Raw genomic sequence first — 16,994 nt, forward strand, 5'->3', positions numbered from 1 at the left:
CCACTATACGAGATAGCTTGATAAAAATGGACGAATCATCTAACTCAATAACCTTCTAAATTTAGTTTAATTCATTTTTAAATAAATGAATAGAAGTATACAAAAAAATACAATATATAACATGATCAATATCGTCTCACGAACTAATCTAACCCATCTCTACTCTGTCATCCTCCACCATAGGTCCAAAATTTAAAAACATTAGAAAAGTTGAATTTATCAAATCAATTGTCAATTCTATAAAATAATTCTACGACGGCATATATGATATATTAGTATAATTCTTGCATTTTCTGAATCTTTATTTTATTTATACATAGTCCGTATTTGAAGGACATTAAAATAAATTTTTTAGCAAATTTTGGTAAGATTTGATGATTTTGTGATTGAAAAGTTGGGAATCGTACTAAATTTGTGATCAAATTAATTATTGACTTTTTTAACTTAAATTCTATATTTTAATTTTCACTAAATACGGATGTCATCATCCGAGTGGTAGTTTGGTCATTTTATAAATCTATCCATTTCTTTTTTAAAATTCATTTCCTTTTCAACATTCTCCACGAAAGAGAAATCTCTCTCCCCCTCCGTCCGTCTGTCGAACCACACAGCTAGACAGTACCAACTTTTGAAGAAGCAGCTTTCGAATTTCAAGCACATAATTCTCTTTTTACTCCAAAAATCGACAAACATCGTATAAGGTACTGGTTTACTTAGGCTGTCCGAGTTTTAGCGGGTTTTATAACTTCGTCATGATCACTTTGTGCTTGGTTTTGACTTAATTTTACTTACTGAATTTGTGGGATGTTTGTTTTATTTCGATCTTTTTTGGTTTGATTATATGTGTGAAGTTATTGATTGTATATTCTTATGCTCTGTTCGGTTTCTGGGAAAATATGATGTTGAAGAACAGTGTCATTACTGATCTTGAACAATTCTCTTCATTTGGAATTCAAAACTGAAGAATGTCTTGTGGGATTTGTCCAATTTCCAGTAATTGAGATAAACATGGGGTAATATTTCTGAAATTACCGTGTTAACTAAAATTCTTTGGGTGATTTTTATATTGTTTAAGGTGCTTTCGGAAATGGAGTCTGAAAATGGGGTTAAAGATGAAAAACGAGATGTCACTGAGAAAACTAATGGGGAAGATTCAACTCTGGATGGGATCAAAGAAAGAGAGAAAATCAGTAAAAGCGAAGAATTTTCTGTCGGAAATGAAGTGTGTCAAAATGTATCAAAGGAAAAACATGTTGATTCATCTGGGGCCGAGGTTGAATTGTCCCAAACTGTCTCAAAGCGTAAAGATTCTAATGATGGTGGCCTAAAGAACAATAAATTGGCCAATAATCAATCCAATTCACGAGTCTCGAATGTGCTCGCGCGTAAGGCAAAGCCAAGCTTGACTCAAAGTGTTTCATTCCCAGCCCGAGGCCGTCACTCCGATGTTATGAGAAAGAGCACTGATGTGTACCCAGCTAAAGCAGATGCTCATAAAAATGGTGCAAAAGTTGAGTCCCAAGTTTCTAACGGTGTAGTCACTTCAGGTTCACGCTCCAATGTAGCCAGTAAGGGTGTGGCAAATGGAGGAAAGGCGGCCAACCGACGAACGACTATAGCATCTGCACCAAGCATTGGCCAATCACTGGTTACTTTTCTCTTTCTCTTGGTTGTTGTTATTTTTATTTTTTCTTTATATACCAGTTTCGGAATGACATTTGAATGTGTTGATTTCAGTCTGTGAAACATCGTTCTTCAAATGGAACTGCAACGAATACTATATCTGATGCGTAAGTATTATTACTGTTACTCGATCTATGTATGTTCTGACTACTTACATGTTCCACTATGTTATGACAAATAAAATTGCTAATTGACAATTTAAGTGTTGGAATTACAGATTGGTTGAACGGAATTCAAAATCCGCCAACTCTAAATTGCCTGTTAAGGAAGAAGATGATTCTCGTTCTACTACTTCATCGTATTTTCACTTCTTAGACTCCAGATTTGTGATTTTTTTTCCCTCTTTGCATTTTCGTGCATCTTCTTTGGGTTTTCTATTGAATTTACATGCTTATGACAAGTTTGCACTTCAATCAGAAATGCAACTTCTCGGACCAAGCGTGCATTCTCCTTCAGGTTGGAGCAACGTGCTGAGAAGCGGAAAGAGGTAGACATTATTGCAGATGCACCATTATTATAGCATTCAATCCTTTCCAATCTTACCTACCAAAAATGCACTTAATTTCTACTTTCTTATGTCTCTGATTTATTGTGCATCGTATAACTTATATCCACTTTTATTATCAGTTCTTTTCAAAGATAGAGGAGAAAATACAAGCAAAGGAAATGGAAAAGACTAACTTGCAAGAAAAATCGAAGGTGTTGGAAATCTCTCTCTCACAAAGAAGAATATGATATCTGGTTGATCGTCAACTTAGAAGACTTTCTGACCTAGTTCTGCTTATTGACTCTGTTTTTATCTTCTCGGATTTATTGTAGGAAAACCAAGAGGCAGAAATAAAGCAGCTTAGGAAGAGCTTGACATTTAAAGCTACTCCTATGCCAAGTTTCTACAAAGCACCCCCTCCAAAAGTTGAACTGAAGAAGGTATAATTTGTGTATCTTTCTTAATTGCTCTATGTATGCTTGACCACTTAACGATGCCTAATCTCAGTGTATTTGTTTCCACATCACCAGAAACATAAGATCATGTGTGGTCTCTATAAGCTTATATTTTCTTTTATCTTGTAGTTCTAATTGATATAGTGAGATCTTTATTTATTTGCATATCTGATCATTGAAATGGTCATATTTTATTTTGAACTTAAAAGAGAGCATTTAAATCTCAATTTCCATGTAGCAAAGCCATTTTCTCTGTAGAAGCTTGTTGAAATGGTATCTTGTTTGGCAGTGTGGAATTTTGAAAAAATTTGAAAATTGAACTCAATCTTTTTATAATCACAACATAGATTTGTATTGCATTTGCAATAACTGCAATATAAAACAATGAGTGAAATCCTTGATTTTTTTTTTAGGGTAACTGAAATTCTATTTGGTGATTGCGTTACCGTATTTTTATTATATTTAACTGGGGATTAATTGAACAGGTCATTCAGTTTAGGATGTTTACGTTGTCTATGTTTATTTTCTGCTTTCGGTATATGCAAGAAGTCATATTAAGTACATTCTTATCACCCAGAAACAAAAATTACGTGAAAATGTGTTGTATCACTGCAAATGGAGTATCTCCATGTTAATATACTTGACTTGATAAGCTAGAAAAAATTTTATTTTCATATATGCCACTCTCTAAAGTTAATTGTTACTCTTCTAAGTTTTCCACTCTAGAATGCAAGTGCCCAAGTTTGAACCCTACATCAAAACTTGAGAGTTCTGAATTTCAACATTTTGAATCATGGGTCTATTAGACAAAATTTTATTATACATATTAGATATGATGATCGGACTGATGCGACCTTGGAAATTCAATTTTCTCTGAGTAGGTAGGTTATGTTTACAGAATATTTTAATCCACCTGGAGTGCGAAGAAGCTTGAGCATGTTAGGTTTTCTTGCACAATAAATTAAATAATATACTTACCTTATTTATCACATTCTCAATCGAGGACACTTTATGCTATAAAAATCACTTGAAATGTGATAAGTTAAAGATTAGTGGCATTTCAGTAGTGAGGATTGATGGCATTCAACAACATTAAGGAAGAAAAAGAACCAAAAATCTTGTTTGGTTTTTTATTGTGTCTAGCGTTGCAAACCAAACATGATCTAGTTCAAGAACTTTTTGCTCTTCTTAACCTCTAGTTTTGCACATTAACAAGATATTTTGTTGTCATTATTTGTATAGATACCGACTACACGTCCAAAATCTCCTAAACTCGGAAGGAACAAAGGCACTGCCCCTAAAGTTAGCAACTCCCTCGAAAATGGAGGATCGTGTCTTAGTCCTCGAGTCACTACTGGCAACTCACCAATGTCGACTCCCAAGGCAGATGGTGTCAAGGGTAATGCTGCTCTCAAGAAGTCCGTCAAAAACTCCCAACCCAAGTCTCATTCCCAGGAATCTATTACTAAAAAAACTCGAGAAAAGCCAAGTAAAGTGAAAGCCAAAAATGCAGAAACCGAGGCTCAAGATGAGAAAACTTGTGCACAGAACTCAGAAGAAATCCCAAGTCAACCTGTTTGTCACCCTGAACTCGAAGATGAGATAGAGAAGAATCCCGAAATGAATTCTTCTAACAAGAAATCATCTCTGGCTTCATCAATGCCAGAGACATTGGCTGCTGAAGTCACTATTGAAGGTTAAAGGACGTAAATCATCTGTAATTTCTGTTCCTCACAGGCTTCAAATATTAAAGCTCTACGATTGTGAATAATGTGGTTGTATGTTCATGTCCAGTTATATATAGATTGTCTACAGTCTTATACAGTCGTTTGTTTTATTTATTAAACTTCAAGGAGTATTCATATAAACTGTATGGCTTTTGGTGTATTGCATTTGCTGCATATATTGTATTAAACAATTCCTTTTTTTTTTTTTCTTTTTTTTTTTTTTTTTAATGGATAATTCACATTAAGAAATTGTCTACTGCGATTTATTATTATTATTATTATTTTTTGTACAATGGATTCATATGTTTACTTTCCAAGTTCATTACTTACCGTATCTTTCTACTGCTTTAGCGTGGGATTTTTTCTCCGTAACTAAACTAGTCTTCTTATTATAAAATATTGATAATACTTCTCCATTCATCCAACTTATGCCTACATCTTCTTCAATTCCTCGTTATTTATTAAAAATCGAACTCCTATATTTAAAGTAGTCACTTTTGGAACTTAAGAGACTTAAATTCATATGAGTAACACTGAAAGAATATTTCAAAATAACGGATAGACCAAAATTTAAAATCATGTTATAATTGTTAAAGATCGAATTAATTTAGGTTGTAGATCTCGAATGAAAAAAGAGGTTGTGGAAAGGAATCATGCTTTTCATAGTTGGCAACTACAATAGCAATCTTATATGACAGCTTGTTATTTGAAACATTAGTTTCCTATGATTCTATTGCCTCAAATAGCTAGGAGCGAACCTAGGAAGTTTTATCCAAGGCGAACGATATTAGCAGATGTATAATAATAATAATAATAATAATAATAATAATAATAATAATAATAATAATGAAATACCTTAACATAAAGTGAAACCCAAAATCTTCGAGAAAAATTGAATCCATATTTCATCAACTTTTAAAAAAAATCTCCTAAAAATTTAATTTTTAGTTAAACCAAATACAGAGTAAATTGTCTTTGAAGCGTGATGTATTATTTTTCTAGATATGATCCCAATTGTCCCTTTTCATAATACTAGTCTATCGCTCGTGTAAGGCACGGGCAATATTATTTTGAACGTCATATTAACGTTTTTAATGTTCATATCAGTTCAGTGTTTAAAAAATAAGCGAATCAGTTAGTTATAAAAATAATCATTTCAGGTAAGTTATTTGTGATATTAATTTTGAAATTGAATATAGTAATGACAAAAATGATTAGTTCAGTTTTGTGCAAAGAAAATAGTATTTTCCACTAGTTAAAAAATTGAAATAATTTTAAATCAAATAAATTTATATTAAAAAAGTTTTGAATAGAAAAAAATTTCTCCTTTGAAGGAGAGAAAAACAGTAATTGAAAAAATTAAATTCAATCATAAAGAAAAAAGAATTTAAAAAAATTAAAATGGAAAAAAAATTCTCTATAATATGAACAAAAAAAATTTTAAAATTAAATTAATCAGTAAAAAAATTGAAATAATTTTACATTGAAAAAATTTATAATGAAAAAATTTTAAATGGAAAAAAAAATATGCTCTTTGAAGGAGAAAGAATTTGAATAGTAAAGAAAATGTATCTATAATATAAAAAAAATTAAAAATAAATAAATAAATAAATAAATAAAATTTTCATCATAGAGAACTCTCCCTTTCACGAAGAGAACTCTCCCTTTCAAAAGGAGAAAAACTCTCCTTTTAAAAGGAGAGACAATCTCTCCATGGACGGAGATAATCTTTCCGTCCACGGAGATTATTTTTTTCTTATTTTTTATTTAAATTTGTTTTGTTCATATTATATTTTGGATTTAAATTTTTTTTAATTCTTTTCTATTTATGATAAAATTTATTTTTTCAATTTTAATTAAATAATATTAATATATTCTTTGTTTCATTTTTGTAACTTTAAGTTGTTTAATTTTTTTTGTTTAATTACATAATATTATTTTAAGTTTGTTTTGTTCATATTATAAATTTCTTTCTCTTTTTAATTCTTTTCTCTTTATAGGTTGAACACATTTTCTCTCTTTAAAGGAATTACAAATGGATTATACATGCGTATTTGAACTACGTAACAACTCAATAATCATTTTTACAAATATAAACAATAACACAACTATAAACACTACTAATTGGATCAAAAAACCCTAACTAACTTTTACACACTCAAAAAAAAAAAAAACCATATATTAGATTAAATAAAGTCGAAGAAAATAAGAAGTGAATCTACAAGAAATCAAACATCCAACAAAAATATAAATTTCATGGCCTTATCCAAGAAAAAAATAAAACTCCAGTTAAATTTTCACTTATATACAAAGACAAGAACATATCTCACATCTAGATAGAGGAAGATGAGCCAATTTAAATTTTCATCTATACACAAAAATAAAAACTATATACCTTAGATAAATCTTAAAAAACTAAAATACAAAAAAAATAAAAATAAAAATAAAATTGCAAGAACATACCCAAAGATAATCGTCACAAATTCTAAGATTTTCTTTCTTACAATTGAAATGAGGACCACGCGATGTTTTTTTCCCACGAAAAGAAAAGAATTTGGAGAGGCTTTTTTTTTTTTTTTTTTTGTACATGAAAGGTGGACTTTTGTACAGAAATCGATTAAATTGAAGAAGGGAGAATGAGTAACTTGAAAGAGTGATAGATGGTAGATTATTTTATATATTTTTTATAATATAATAAAAAAGTCAAATCACTTTAACCAAACCCATTTCAAACCAGCTGAATATGAAAATGCATGTGACAAAAATAAACAGTGTGTGCAAAAAAGACAGTAATTTCCACTTTCACCAATAGAAAAAAGTTGAAAAAAAATTTAAATATAAAAAAATTAATATTGAAAAAATTTTAAATAGAAATTTTTTTCTCCTTTCAGAAAGGAAAAAATATAATTAAAAAAATTAAGTTCAATCATAAACAAAGAAAAAAGAATTCATGTGAGGTTTACTGTCATTTTTATCACATTAGTTTTCACATTGAATTGGTTTGAAACTGGTTTGATTCTTTGAATCTGATACACAACACTTTTTATCCATTTTCTCACGCTATCAACTATCAACCATATTCTATAATTTTATTAGTAGTAATATTTTTTTAAATAATATTTTGTCACACTATAGCTTCTTTTTTTTTTTTTTTAATTGGTAGAGTAGAAGCTACGTCGTTTTCTATTTTACTTGCAGCTTACATGCTTTGAATCTGACAAACAATACTCTTTCTCTATTTTCTCATGTTATCAACTATCAACCATATCCTATAATTTTATTAGTAATAATATTTTTTACGTAAAAGTTATTCTTTATTTCTAAAATGTAAAAAGTTATTTATAGCTAAAAAGATCATTTCAAGTTATTTAAAAGTAAAACGAACTTATAATTGTAAAAGCTACTTATGAGTAAAAAAAATATTAACTTAAAATTTTTTAAATATAAATATTTAGATATATTTAGTTTTTTAAATTAAATATTAAGAAAAAGTTACACTATTTAGAGCTTAAAAAAAGTTACTTATAAGCAAAAATTCACATCAAGTTATTTAAAAGTAATAAAAAACTTATAATTGTAAAAGCTACTTATAGATAAAAAAAAAATTAGTTTCAACATTTTTAAGTAAATATTTAGATATATTTAATTTTTTAAAATTAACTATTAATAAAAATTACTATAATATAAAAAGGAAAAAAGAAAAAGAAAAAGAAGGTAAACACTCCGTGCACGGTCATGCAAGTTTTCTTTTTCCTTTTTTTTTTTTTATAGTAATTTTTTATTAATAGTTAATTTAAAAAAATTAAATATATTTAAATATTTACTTAAAAATGTTGAAGCTAATATTTTTTTCTATCTATAAGTAGCTTTTACACTTATAAATTTTTTTATTACTTTTAAATAATTTGATGTGATTTTTTACTAATAAGTAACTTTTTACATTCTAGATAATGTGACTTTTTATTAATATTTAATTTAAAAAACTAAATATATCTAAATATTTATACTTAAAAAAAATTAGGTTAATATTCATTACTTATAAGTATCTTTTGCAACTATAAGAGGAGGAGGGATTAATATTTTTTGAAAAAATTAAGTTCAATCATAAATAAAGAAAAAAGAATTCATAAAAATTTTAAATAGAAAAAATTATCTATATATTTAGCTTTTTAAATTAAATATTACACTATCTCGAACGTAAAAAGATATTATAATTAAAAAATCACCTCAAGTTATTTAAAAGTAATAAAAAAACTTATAAGTGTAAAATCTATTTATAGATAAAAAAAATATTAATTTCAACATTTTTCAGTAAATATTTAGATATATTTAATTTTTTAAATTAACTATTAATAAAAAAATACTATAATTTAAAAAGGGGGGGGAAAAAAGTAACTCCGTGAAAGGAGAATTTTCTTTCTATTTAGAATTTTTTTCAATATTCATTTTTTCCCTCCTTACCTTGAAAGAGATAATATGAGATTTACTGTTCATTTTTATCACATTTGGTTTTCACATTGAACTTGTTGGAAATGGTTTGGTCTTTTGAATCTGACACACAATATTTTTTCTCCATTTTCTCACGCTATCAACTATCAATCATATCCTATAATTTTATAATTTTATTAGTAGTAATATTTTTTTAATAATATTTTTGTCACACTGTAGCTTTTTTTTCAATTGGTGGAACAGAAACGACGTCGTTTTCTATTTTACTTGCAACTTACATACTTTGAATCTGACACACAATATTTTTTCTCTATTTTCTCACGTTATTAACTATCCATAATATCCTATAATTTTATTAGTAATAATATTTTTAAAATAATTTTTTACGTAAAAGTTATTCTTTGTTTCTAAAATGTAAAAAGTTATATATAATTAAAAAGATCACTTTAAATTATTTAAAAGTAAAACAAACTTATAATTGTAAAAGCTACTTATGAGTAAAAAAAGATTAACTTAAAATTTTTTAAGTATAAATATTTAGTTATATTTAGTTTTTTAAATTAAATATTAATAAAAAGATTACACTGTGTAGATTGTAAAAAATTATTTATAAGTAAAAAAAAGTACTTCAAGTTATTTAAAAATAATAGAAAAAACTTATAATTGCAAAAACTACATATAGGTAAAAAAAATATATATATTAACTTCAGCATTTTTAAGTAAATATTTAGATAAATTTATTTTTTAAATTAACTATTAATAAAAAATTACTATAATTTAAAAAAAAAAGAAAAAAGAAAAAAAAGAAAGTAACTACGTGCACGGAGCGGTTACCACTCCGTACATGGTGAAATGCCCGTGCACGGAGTGATCATTAGATGTGGGCGTGGGTCGGTTCGGTTCGGTTCGGTTCTAAAGAGAACCGAATCGAACCAAAATTTTCGGGTATCTAGTAAATGGAACCGTCGGGTCCAAATATAATAATGGAATCGTTCGTTTTGATTCGATTCCGTACTATAATTAATTTTTTTAAAATTTATAACAACATTATATACATACAACTAATGACACATTCAATGGTTTTGGAATGTTAGAGACTAGTAGATTACCTTACTCAAATGATCGCTACGGTCAAACCTTTGGTCGGCGGAGGTTACAGCTTCAATCGGAGGTCACAGCTTTGACCGGCGATTGTATAGGTTTTGAAATGTTAAGGAGGCTGCGAGAGTGAGTACGAGAGTCGAGACAACGTTATACATTTTAGTGTAAGTATTTAGGGTTATTTAGTAGGTTGGATCTTGTTGGGCTAAAAAATGAAACAATAAAATGGGTAATTGGGTAAAAAATTAAAAAATTAGAAATGAAACAAATTATTGGGCCAAAAATTTGGATTTAGAAATTGTTAATTTGTTTAGAAAAAATTAAAATTAAAATAATTTGATTTATTCAATATAAAAAAAATTTAGAAAGATTCGGTTCTTCGGTTCTTAGTCTAGAACCGAGAACCGAACTGTACCCGTCGATTCTTAATTCAGATACCCATTCGAGTATTTAATTTGACAAGAACCGTCGGGTTCAGTTCGATTTCAGGAGATTTGCCCAACCCTAGTGGTCATTGAGTGATAACATTCCATGCAACTTGCATGGAGTGTTATCACTTCGTGCAAGTTTTCATATGTTTTTTGTTTTATTTTTTATAGTAAGGTTTTATTAATATTTAATTTGAAAATTTTTAATATATCTAAATATTTTCTTAAAAATGTTGAAGTTAATTTTTTTTATTTATAAATAGCTTTTATAATTATAATTTTTTATTACTTTTAAATGACTCGAAGTGATTTTTTTACTTATAACTAATTTTTTACATTGAATTAAATATTAATAACAAGATATTTGTAAGTGATTAAATATTAAATAATAAAATCATTTAAAGTTATTTAAAAGTAATAAAAAAAACTTATATTTGTAAAAGCTACTTATTTATAGATAAAAAAAATATTAACTTCAAGATATTTAGATATATTTATTTTTTCAGGTACATCAATTAGTAGGTATGAGAGGCTTTCAAGGACAAATGATTTTTTAAATTAAATATTTATTAATAAAAAATTACTATAATAAAAAAAAAGAAAAATTATCACTACTCCGTACATAGAGTGATTCCACCCCATGCAGATCACCCCGTGCACGGAGTTAAAAGGAGAGTTCCCTCCGTGGATGGAGAGATTATCTCCGTTCACAGAGAGATTTTTTGATTTTTTTAAATTTAATTTATTCAGTTTAACTAATTAAATAATATTTATATGTATTATTTATTTATTTTTTATAACATTCTTTTATTTTATTTTTTAATTTAGTTTAATAAAATAATCTTTATACAATATTTATGATAGAACGACATACGTTAAATTTGAATTAAATAATATTTATTTTTCTTTAAATCATTCTGATTTAATTTAAAAACTTTATTAAAATTTTCTATTTTAACTGTAATATTTTTTTAATAATCTTTATATATAATTTCTTTTTTTTATTATATAATACATATATAGTATTGTCTTTAATCAAGTGAAATAGCGTGTGAAAATGAAGAAATATTGTAGTGGAGGTGACATTACAGTGAAATGGCGTGTGAGAATGGTGATAAAATGGCATGTGAAAAGAATGCTATAGCGTCATTAAATAGAATAATTTACTCGTGTAAAAATTTGTGTGATCAAAATGAACAGTAAACTTCACATTCTCTTTTTTAAAATAAGGAGGGATAATGATTATGAACCCCAATGGTCTCTACTAGGTAAACAAAAGTTTGGTCCAAACTTGATAAATGGCAACAGTATTGTAAATACAAATTCAAGGCCAATTTAACTTGGGCTGTGGCCCAGTGGAGGTGGCCCAAATTTCAGTGCAAGCATCTGAGCCTACATAGGGTCCGCCCCTTCAAATTAGCCAGTGAGAAGCCAAAACGATGGGGCTTCTGCTCACAGCTCTCGAGCGTCTAGCTAGCGAAATTGCGGCGAATTTTTCTCTCAGTCTATATTTATGATCTCTTCAAAAACACTCCAATTGTGACTCCTATGCCCACAAAAATTGGGTCAAACCACAACAAATCTCCACCTTGAACTAAATTCCAAGATAAGGAATTCCAAAATACATATCTCCAAGTAAACACCACTCCACCTCTTCCAAACAAGTCCCCAATGGACTAAATCAATGACAAACACCAATTAAGTTCAAGCAATGCTTAAACTTAGCAACGAGAAGTGATTTTGTCATCATATTAGTAGGATTCTCCTTGGTATCAACATTGCTCACTACAATATCACCGCGAGCAATCACTTTACTCACAAAATGGTACTTCACATCAATGTGCTTATTCCTCCCATGGAACATTTGATCTTTAATCAGACAAATAACACCCTGACTCTCACAATACAATGTAGATATCTGCAAGTCTTCACTAATCTCACCAATTAATCCTCTTAACCACATAACCTCCTTACATGCCTCGGTAATGGCCATGTACTCGACCTCTGTTGTAGACGAAGCTATTGTATTTAAGGAGTTGAATATTGAAGTATGTAACTTATTAAACACAATCATTATATACTAAGAATAAAGAGTGAGTTTAATTATTCAAAATCATACATTAATTAATTTTTGTCTAGCAAAGTTAATGGAAAAATCCACGTGGCAAATAGAGTTCCTCCATAGAAATGGAGTGATTTACACTTGACGTTACCACACTACGTCATTTAGATATATTTTGGGAATCTAAATTGTGTTTAACTTAAAAGAACACGACGCGTTTTGAAGAAATTTTTGAGAATTAAAAACACTATATTTCCACAAAAGGGAAATATATTCACAAAAAGAAAATAGACACAAGAACACACAATATTTATAGAAGTTCATCTCAATGTGAAATTACATCTTCTTTCACCACTGTAGTATTTCATTATAATGAAGAAATTTACAAAAAATAAAAAATAAAAAAAATCACACACCTTATCTTTTCTAATCTGTCTCTCTTTTATGGCAGTAATTCAAATCCCTAATAGGCTCCATGAAATTCCTAAATTTACAAAAAATAATAATAAAAAAAAAAATCACACACCTTATCTTTTCTAACATGTGTCTCTTTTATGGTAGTAATTCAAATCCCTAATAGGCTTCATGTCATCTCAAGTGTAAAATTCCTAAACTATCCTCAATAAAAGGAGTGAGTTTTTATTCAATCGAAACATTTAGAAAGCACTTGTTTTACTTTTTGAATCCAACGACTTATATTTTATTTAGCATTTTAAATTTATTTTACAAATAATGAAATACGAAAAAAAAAATGAAAAAAAAATGTTTTATATTTGCATGAACGATATAAAATTATATTTAAGTTGAAATGTTGAACGATTAACATCACAAAATATTGTATAAATTTTACAACAATAGCGTTCATATGTTAATAAGCTTTGAGAAGGAATGATTTTATGTTACTGCACTCCCGTTTGACTCTTGCAATTTGGGAACAAACTGATATAAAATGTTATTAAATAGAACAGACGATGTCGATTACTAAATAACGTGACAATTATAGATCAATTTAAGAAAAATTTAACAGAGTAGTACTGGTTGCTGGAATTATAGCAAGGAAAAACTCGTGTTTTTGCTGGAAAATAGTTAGCATTGCTCTCTTCACATATTACAAAATTGGATTCTACACTTGTTAAGCTACGTTGTCTGATCTGATAATTTGTGTCACTGTCCTAATTTGGAGAGTTTTATCGGTTGGATAGTTCGTTGATGACGAAGAATGATGACATCTAGATCATAGTCTGTAGCCTAGGCTATCATCGTTTTAAAAGGTTAAACCCTAACCTTAAGGGTCCCCCACCACCCCTGGTGGTGGTGCTAACGTAAGGGAAGAAAATTTCTCGCTTTTGATTAGTTGTGAGGTTGTTGCTAACCTCATAAGGTGGTATTCTTTTATCTTTGTCATTATGATGTCTCTCCATGACAGCTCCTATTGGTTGACCTATGTTGTCGATTTTATCCCGCAAGTGGACGAATCTTAATAAGTAATAAAGTGGATATTTTGAATTCGAATTATCGTTCTCACGAGGACTATACTTTAGTACTCAATTTATTATTCATAACTTCTATTTAATGAAAATAAATAAATAAAAAATGATTAAATGTTATTTTTAAATCTAATTATTAGAAATTTCGTGGATGCAACAGAAAACTAGTGAGAATTCAATTAATAAATAGAGATTAGGGTAGAACAACTTCACATATTGGTCACCTTTATTTCTAATATCAAGATTCATAAAACTAAAGTAGTATTCGGTCGAATTCTTTTATTGTATTCCACTTACCATTCTCGAGTTCTCGTTGAGCCTATTTAATTAGTTTAATTTTATATCTCTATGCAAATTAAATTTAATTAAACGAAATAACAGTTCTAAGAATTTCTATAGGACCGCAACAATTAATATAGGTATTTCTATACGTTATATTAATTTACCGAATTTTAATATGTGATCTAAACAAGAATCCGTATCTCTACGTAATTATTGTTCACAAAATTATTGAATAATTGGTTAGAAAAATTCAAAGTATTAAAAACATAATTAAAATCCATACATAAAATATATAAGAACAAAAATTTTAATTAAAAGAAATAAAGGTCCCAAATAGATTATATTGTTCCCGCAAAAATTAAATTTAACTACGCATATTAATAAAAGAAAAACAACAATTATGGAATTCATCACCTGCTTAATTGACGGAATGTAAATGATTTTAATGTTTTGTGTGTGTTGCTTCAATTTGATGTCCTTTTTCTCCACTTTTCTGTCCCGTTTATTTAATAGCAACAGAAATTTTTTTTCCTCCCTCTCTCCTGCTTGTACGTGTATCTAGGGGTGACAATGGACCGAGTCGGCTCGGCTCGTTAACCCACGAGCTCGGCTCAGGCTCGTGGCGAGCCTAGCTCTTGGCTGGTTTTTCACGAGTCGAGCTCGGGCTTGGCTCGTTCCTTTTGGGCGAGCTCGTGTACTCAAATTTTATTATTATTATTATTATTTTTTTTTTTTGCAAATTTTTCAAATTTTATTTATAAAATTTTAATTTTTTCCACTTTTTTGGACAAGCCGGCTCGGGTCGTTGGACGCGACCCCTCGCTCGGTTCGAGCTCGGGCTCGTCAGCCCACAAGCCGAGCTTTGACGAGCCGAGCCGGCTCGGCCCAATTGACATCTCTACGTGTATCTCTCCAAATAAAAATTCAGCAACCAACAAATTTGACCAAAGAAAAGTGACTCCAACTGCTCTGAAATCCGTGCGTCTCTGAATATTTTAGCCTCAATTCTGTAGGAAAATTATATATAATTGGCTGCCTCTCTCCTTTGCTGCGTGTCTCTAATAAGAATTGCAGCCTCCAAATTTTGCATGAAATATATCAAATTGGCTCCTCTCTCCTCTCCGTTTTCTATGCATATATATATTAGCCCGTTTGGTACACATTAATATAAAAATTAAAATGAAAATTATAGTCGTTATGAGCTCTACACAAGAGATAGAAATTCAAATTTGGTGCCTTGATGTGATGGATAACGGTCATATTTTTCATTTTAATGAAAAAAATGAAAAACAAACGGGGCTATATATATATAGCAACCACAAGTTTAATTCTAAAAGGGACTCTAATTTTTTTCCAAAAAACTCCCAACCTCCTGCGTGAATTATAATACAACTCTATAGCCGCCATCTTTGACTTCAATTCAAAGTCTTAAATACAATATTATCCCTCAAGTCCTCAATTTTTCATTATAATAAATTTTAGTCCTTAAGCTCTTTTATTCTTGCAACTCGTGTATTCTTTGGTTCAATTCAAGTCTTTCACTTTCTAAAATATGAAATTTGATCTCCAAATTCTTCAATTTTTGATTCATGGTCCAGATCAACTATTGAATTGTTACAACTTGATTCCCAAATTTTACATTTCGTCATTTTTTTGCTTCATTCCTTCAATTCATTTTCCTTCATAAAATTTCACCTATTAAACATAAAAGACAAAAATTTATAGTATAATTTATCAAAAGAACCATCAAATATTGCTAGAGATACCGAATAAGTGTATAAAATACACTTATCAAATACCCCCAAATTTAAACATTTGTTTGTCCTCAAACAAAACAATAAACTAAATAGTAATAGACATACAATCATACAAAAATATTTGGTTGGACAGTTTAGCTTTTTACGTCATGATTCAAGATATTAGTGTTTACTCTATAAACATGCTTCAAAGTCACAGTACCAAATTAATATCCACTCTTCCAATACAAAAATTAACGTGTGTGTGTGAAGAATCGAGTAATCAACCATGACTGCACAAGTTGTTTCAATTCCCAACCCTTAATGGTCATATATGTATTTTCATCACTCTTAAGATTCACACACCCCTAAACTTATTCTTTTTCACTCTTTTCCAGTGTGTAATCTAAAGCTGAATATTTCATTATTATTCTCACTCTCTCGAGTTTAGGTGGACGTTACTAGTTGCAAGTCAACACTTTAGTGAACAAGAATTCTTCAATTATTTGATTGTTTCGACCTCCAAAACTCAATTAGTTAATTATGTTGTATCAAAAGTCAAATTCCCTCAAATAAGTGTTAGGACCTAACCAATGTTTTTAATGCTTTTGCTCTTTTCATACACTTGTTTTTTCTGTTTTTCACAAGTATTATTATTATATTTTTTATATATTCTCTCCATTAAGCTTTCTAAATGACCCCTGTAACAAGCTTTAGGTCGGTGGTTTCCAAACCAAATGATTTTAGGACACCATATTTTTAAATACTCTTACAGGCTTACTGACCCAGTCAAAAAGTTTTCGAAGAGAACAAATTTTTTTTTCAAGTGCAATTTCATGCCTGATTGCTTTCTAAATGAACCTTGTAACGAGTTTTAGACCGATGGCTTCCAAGTCAGATGACTTTAGGGCACCAAATTTTAAGATACTCTTACAAACTTAATCATTTGAGTCATAAACGCTTCATAGAGAAGTTTAAAATTTTCAAATATATATGCCTTGATTAGTGCAATGCCCCTTATCACACACTTATTCAAACAAACGGACCTCTAACTTAAGACTTTCGCAGAGTTTTATCATGTCACTCTAAGATAATCC

General features: G+C 29.0%; 1 protein-coding gene across 1 annotated transcript; it reads left to right on the top strand.

The window, feature by feature from the left end:
* The first annotated feature begins 547 nt into the window (after nucleotides 1–547).
* LOC111366302 (protein WVD2-like 4) lies at nucleotides 548–4,552 on the top strand. Its single transcript, XM_022987034.1, has 8 exons — nucleotides 548–701; nucleotides 1,076–1,648; nucleotides 1,738–1,790; nucleotides 1,901–1,981; nucleotides 2,101–2,170; nucleotides 2,311–2,382; nucleotides 2,503–2,610; nucleotides 3,868–4,552. The coding sequence occupies exons 2-8, from the start codon at nucleotides 1,088–1,090 to the stop codon at nucleotides 4,324–4,326; spliced, it is 1,404 nt and encodes a 467-aa protein (XP_022842802.1). The 5' UTR covers nucleotides 548–701; nucleotides 1,076–1,087; the 3' UTR covers nucleotides 4,327–4,552.
* Nucleotides 4,553–16,994: the final 12,442 nt, after the last annotated feature.

This window comes from Olea europaea, chromosome 17, assembly GCF_002742605.1.
Source record: "Olea europaea var. sylvestris chromosome 17, O_europaea_v1, whole genome shotgun sequence".
NCBI classification, from domain to species: Eukaryota; Viridiplantae; Streptophyta; class Magnoliopsida; order Lamiales; family Oleaceae; genus Olea; species Olea europaea.

Excerpts from the sequence above, each read along its gene's own strand:
- LOC111366302 (XM_022987034.1), top strand. The coding sequence starts at position 1,088 with ATGGAGTCTGAAAATGGGGTTAAAGATGAAAAACGAGATGTCACTGAG. Across the intron at positions 1,791-1,900 it reads ACGAATACTATATCTGATGC|ATTGGTTGAACGGAATTCAA; the intron begins GTAAGTATTATT and ends TTGGAATTACAG. Across the intron at positions 2,611-3,867 it reads CAAAAGTTGAACTGAAGAAG|ATACCGACTACACGTCCAAA; the intron begins GTATAATTTGTG and ends TTATTTGTATAG.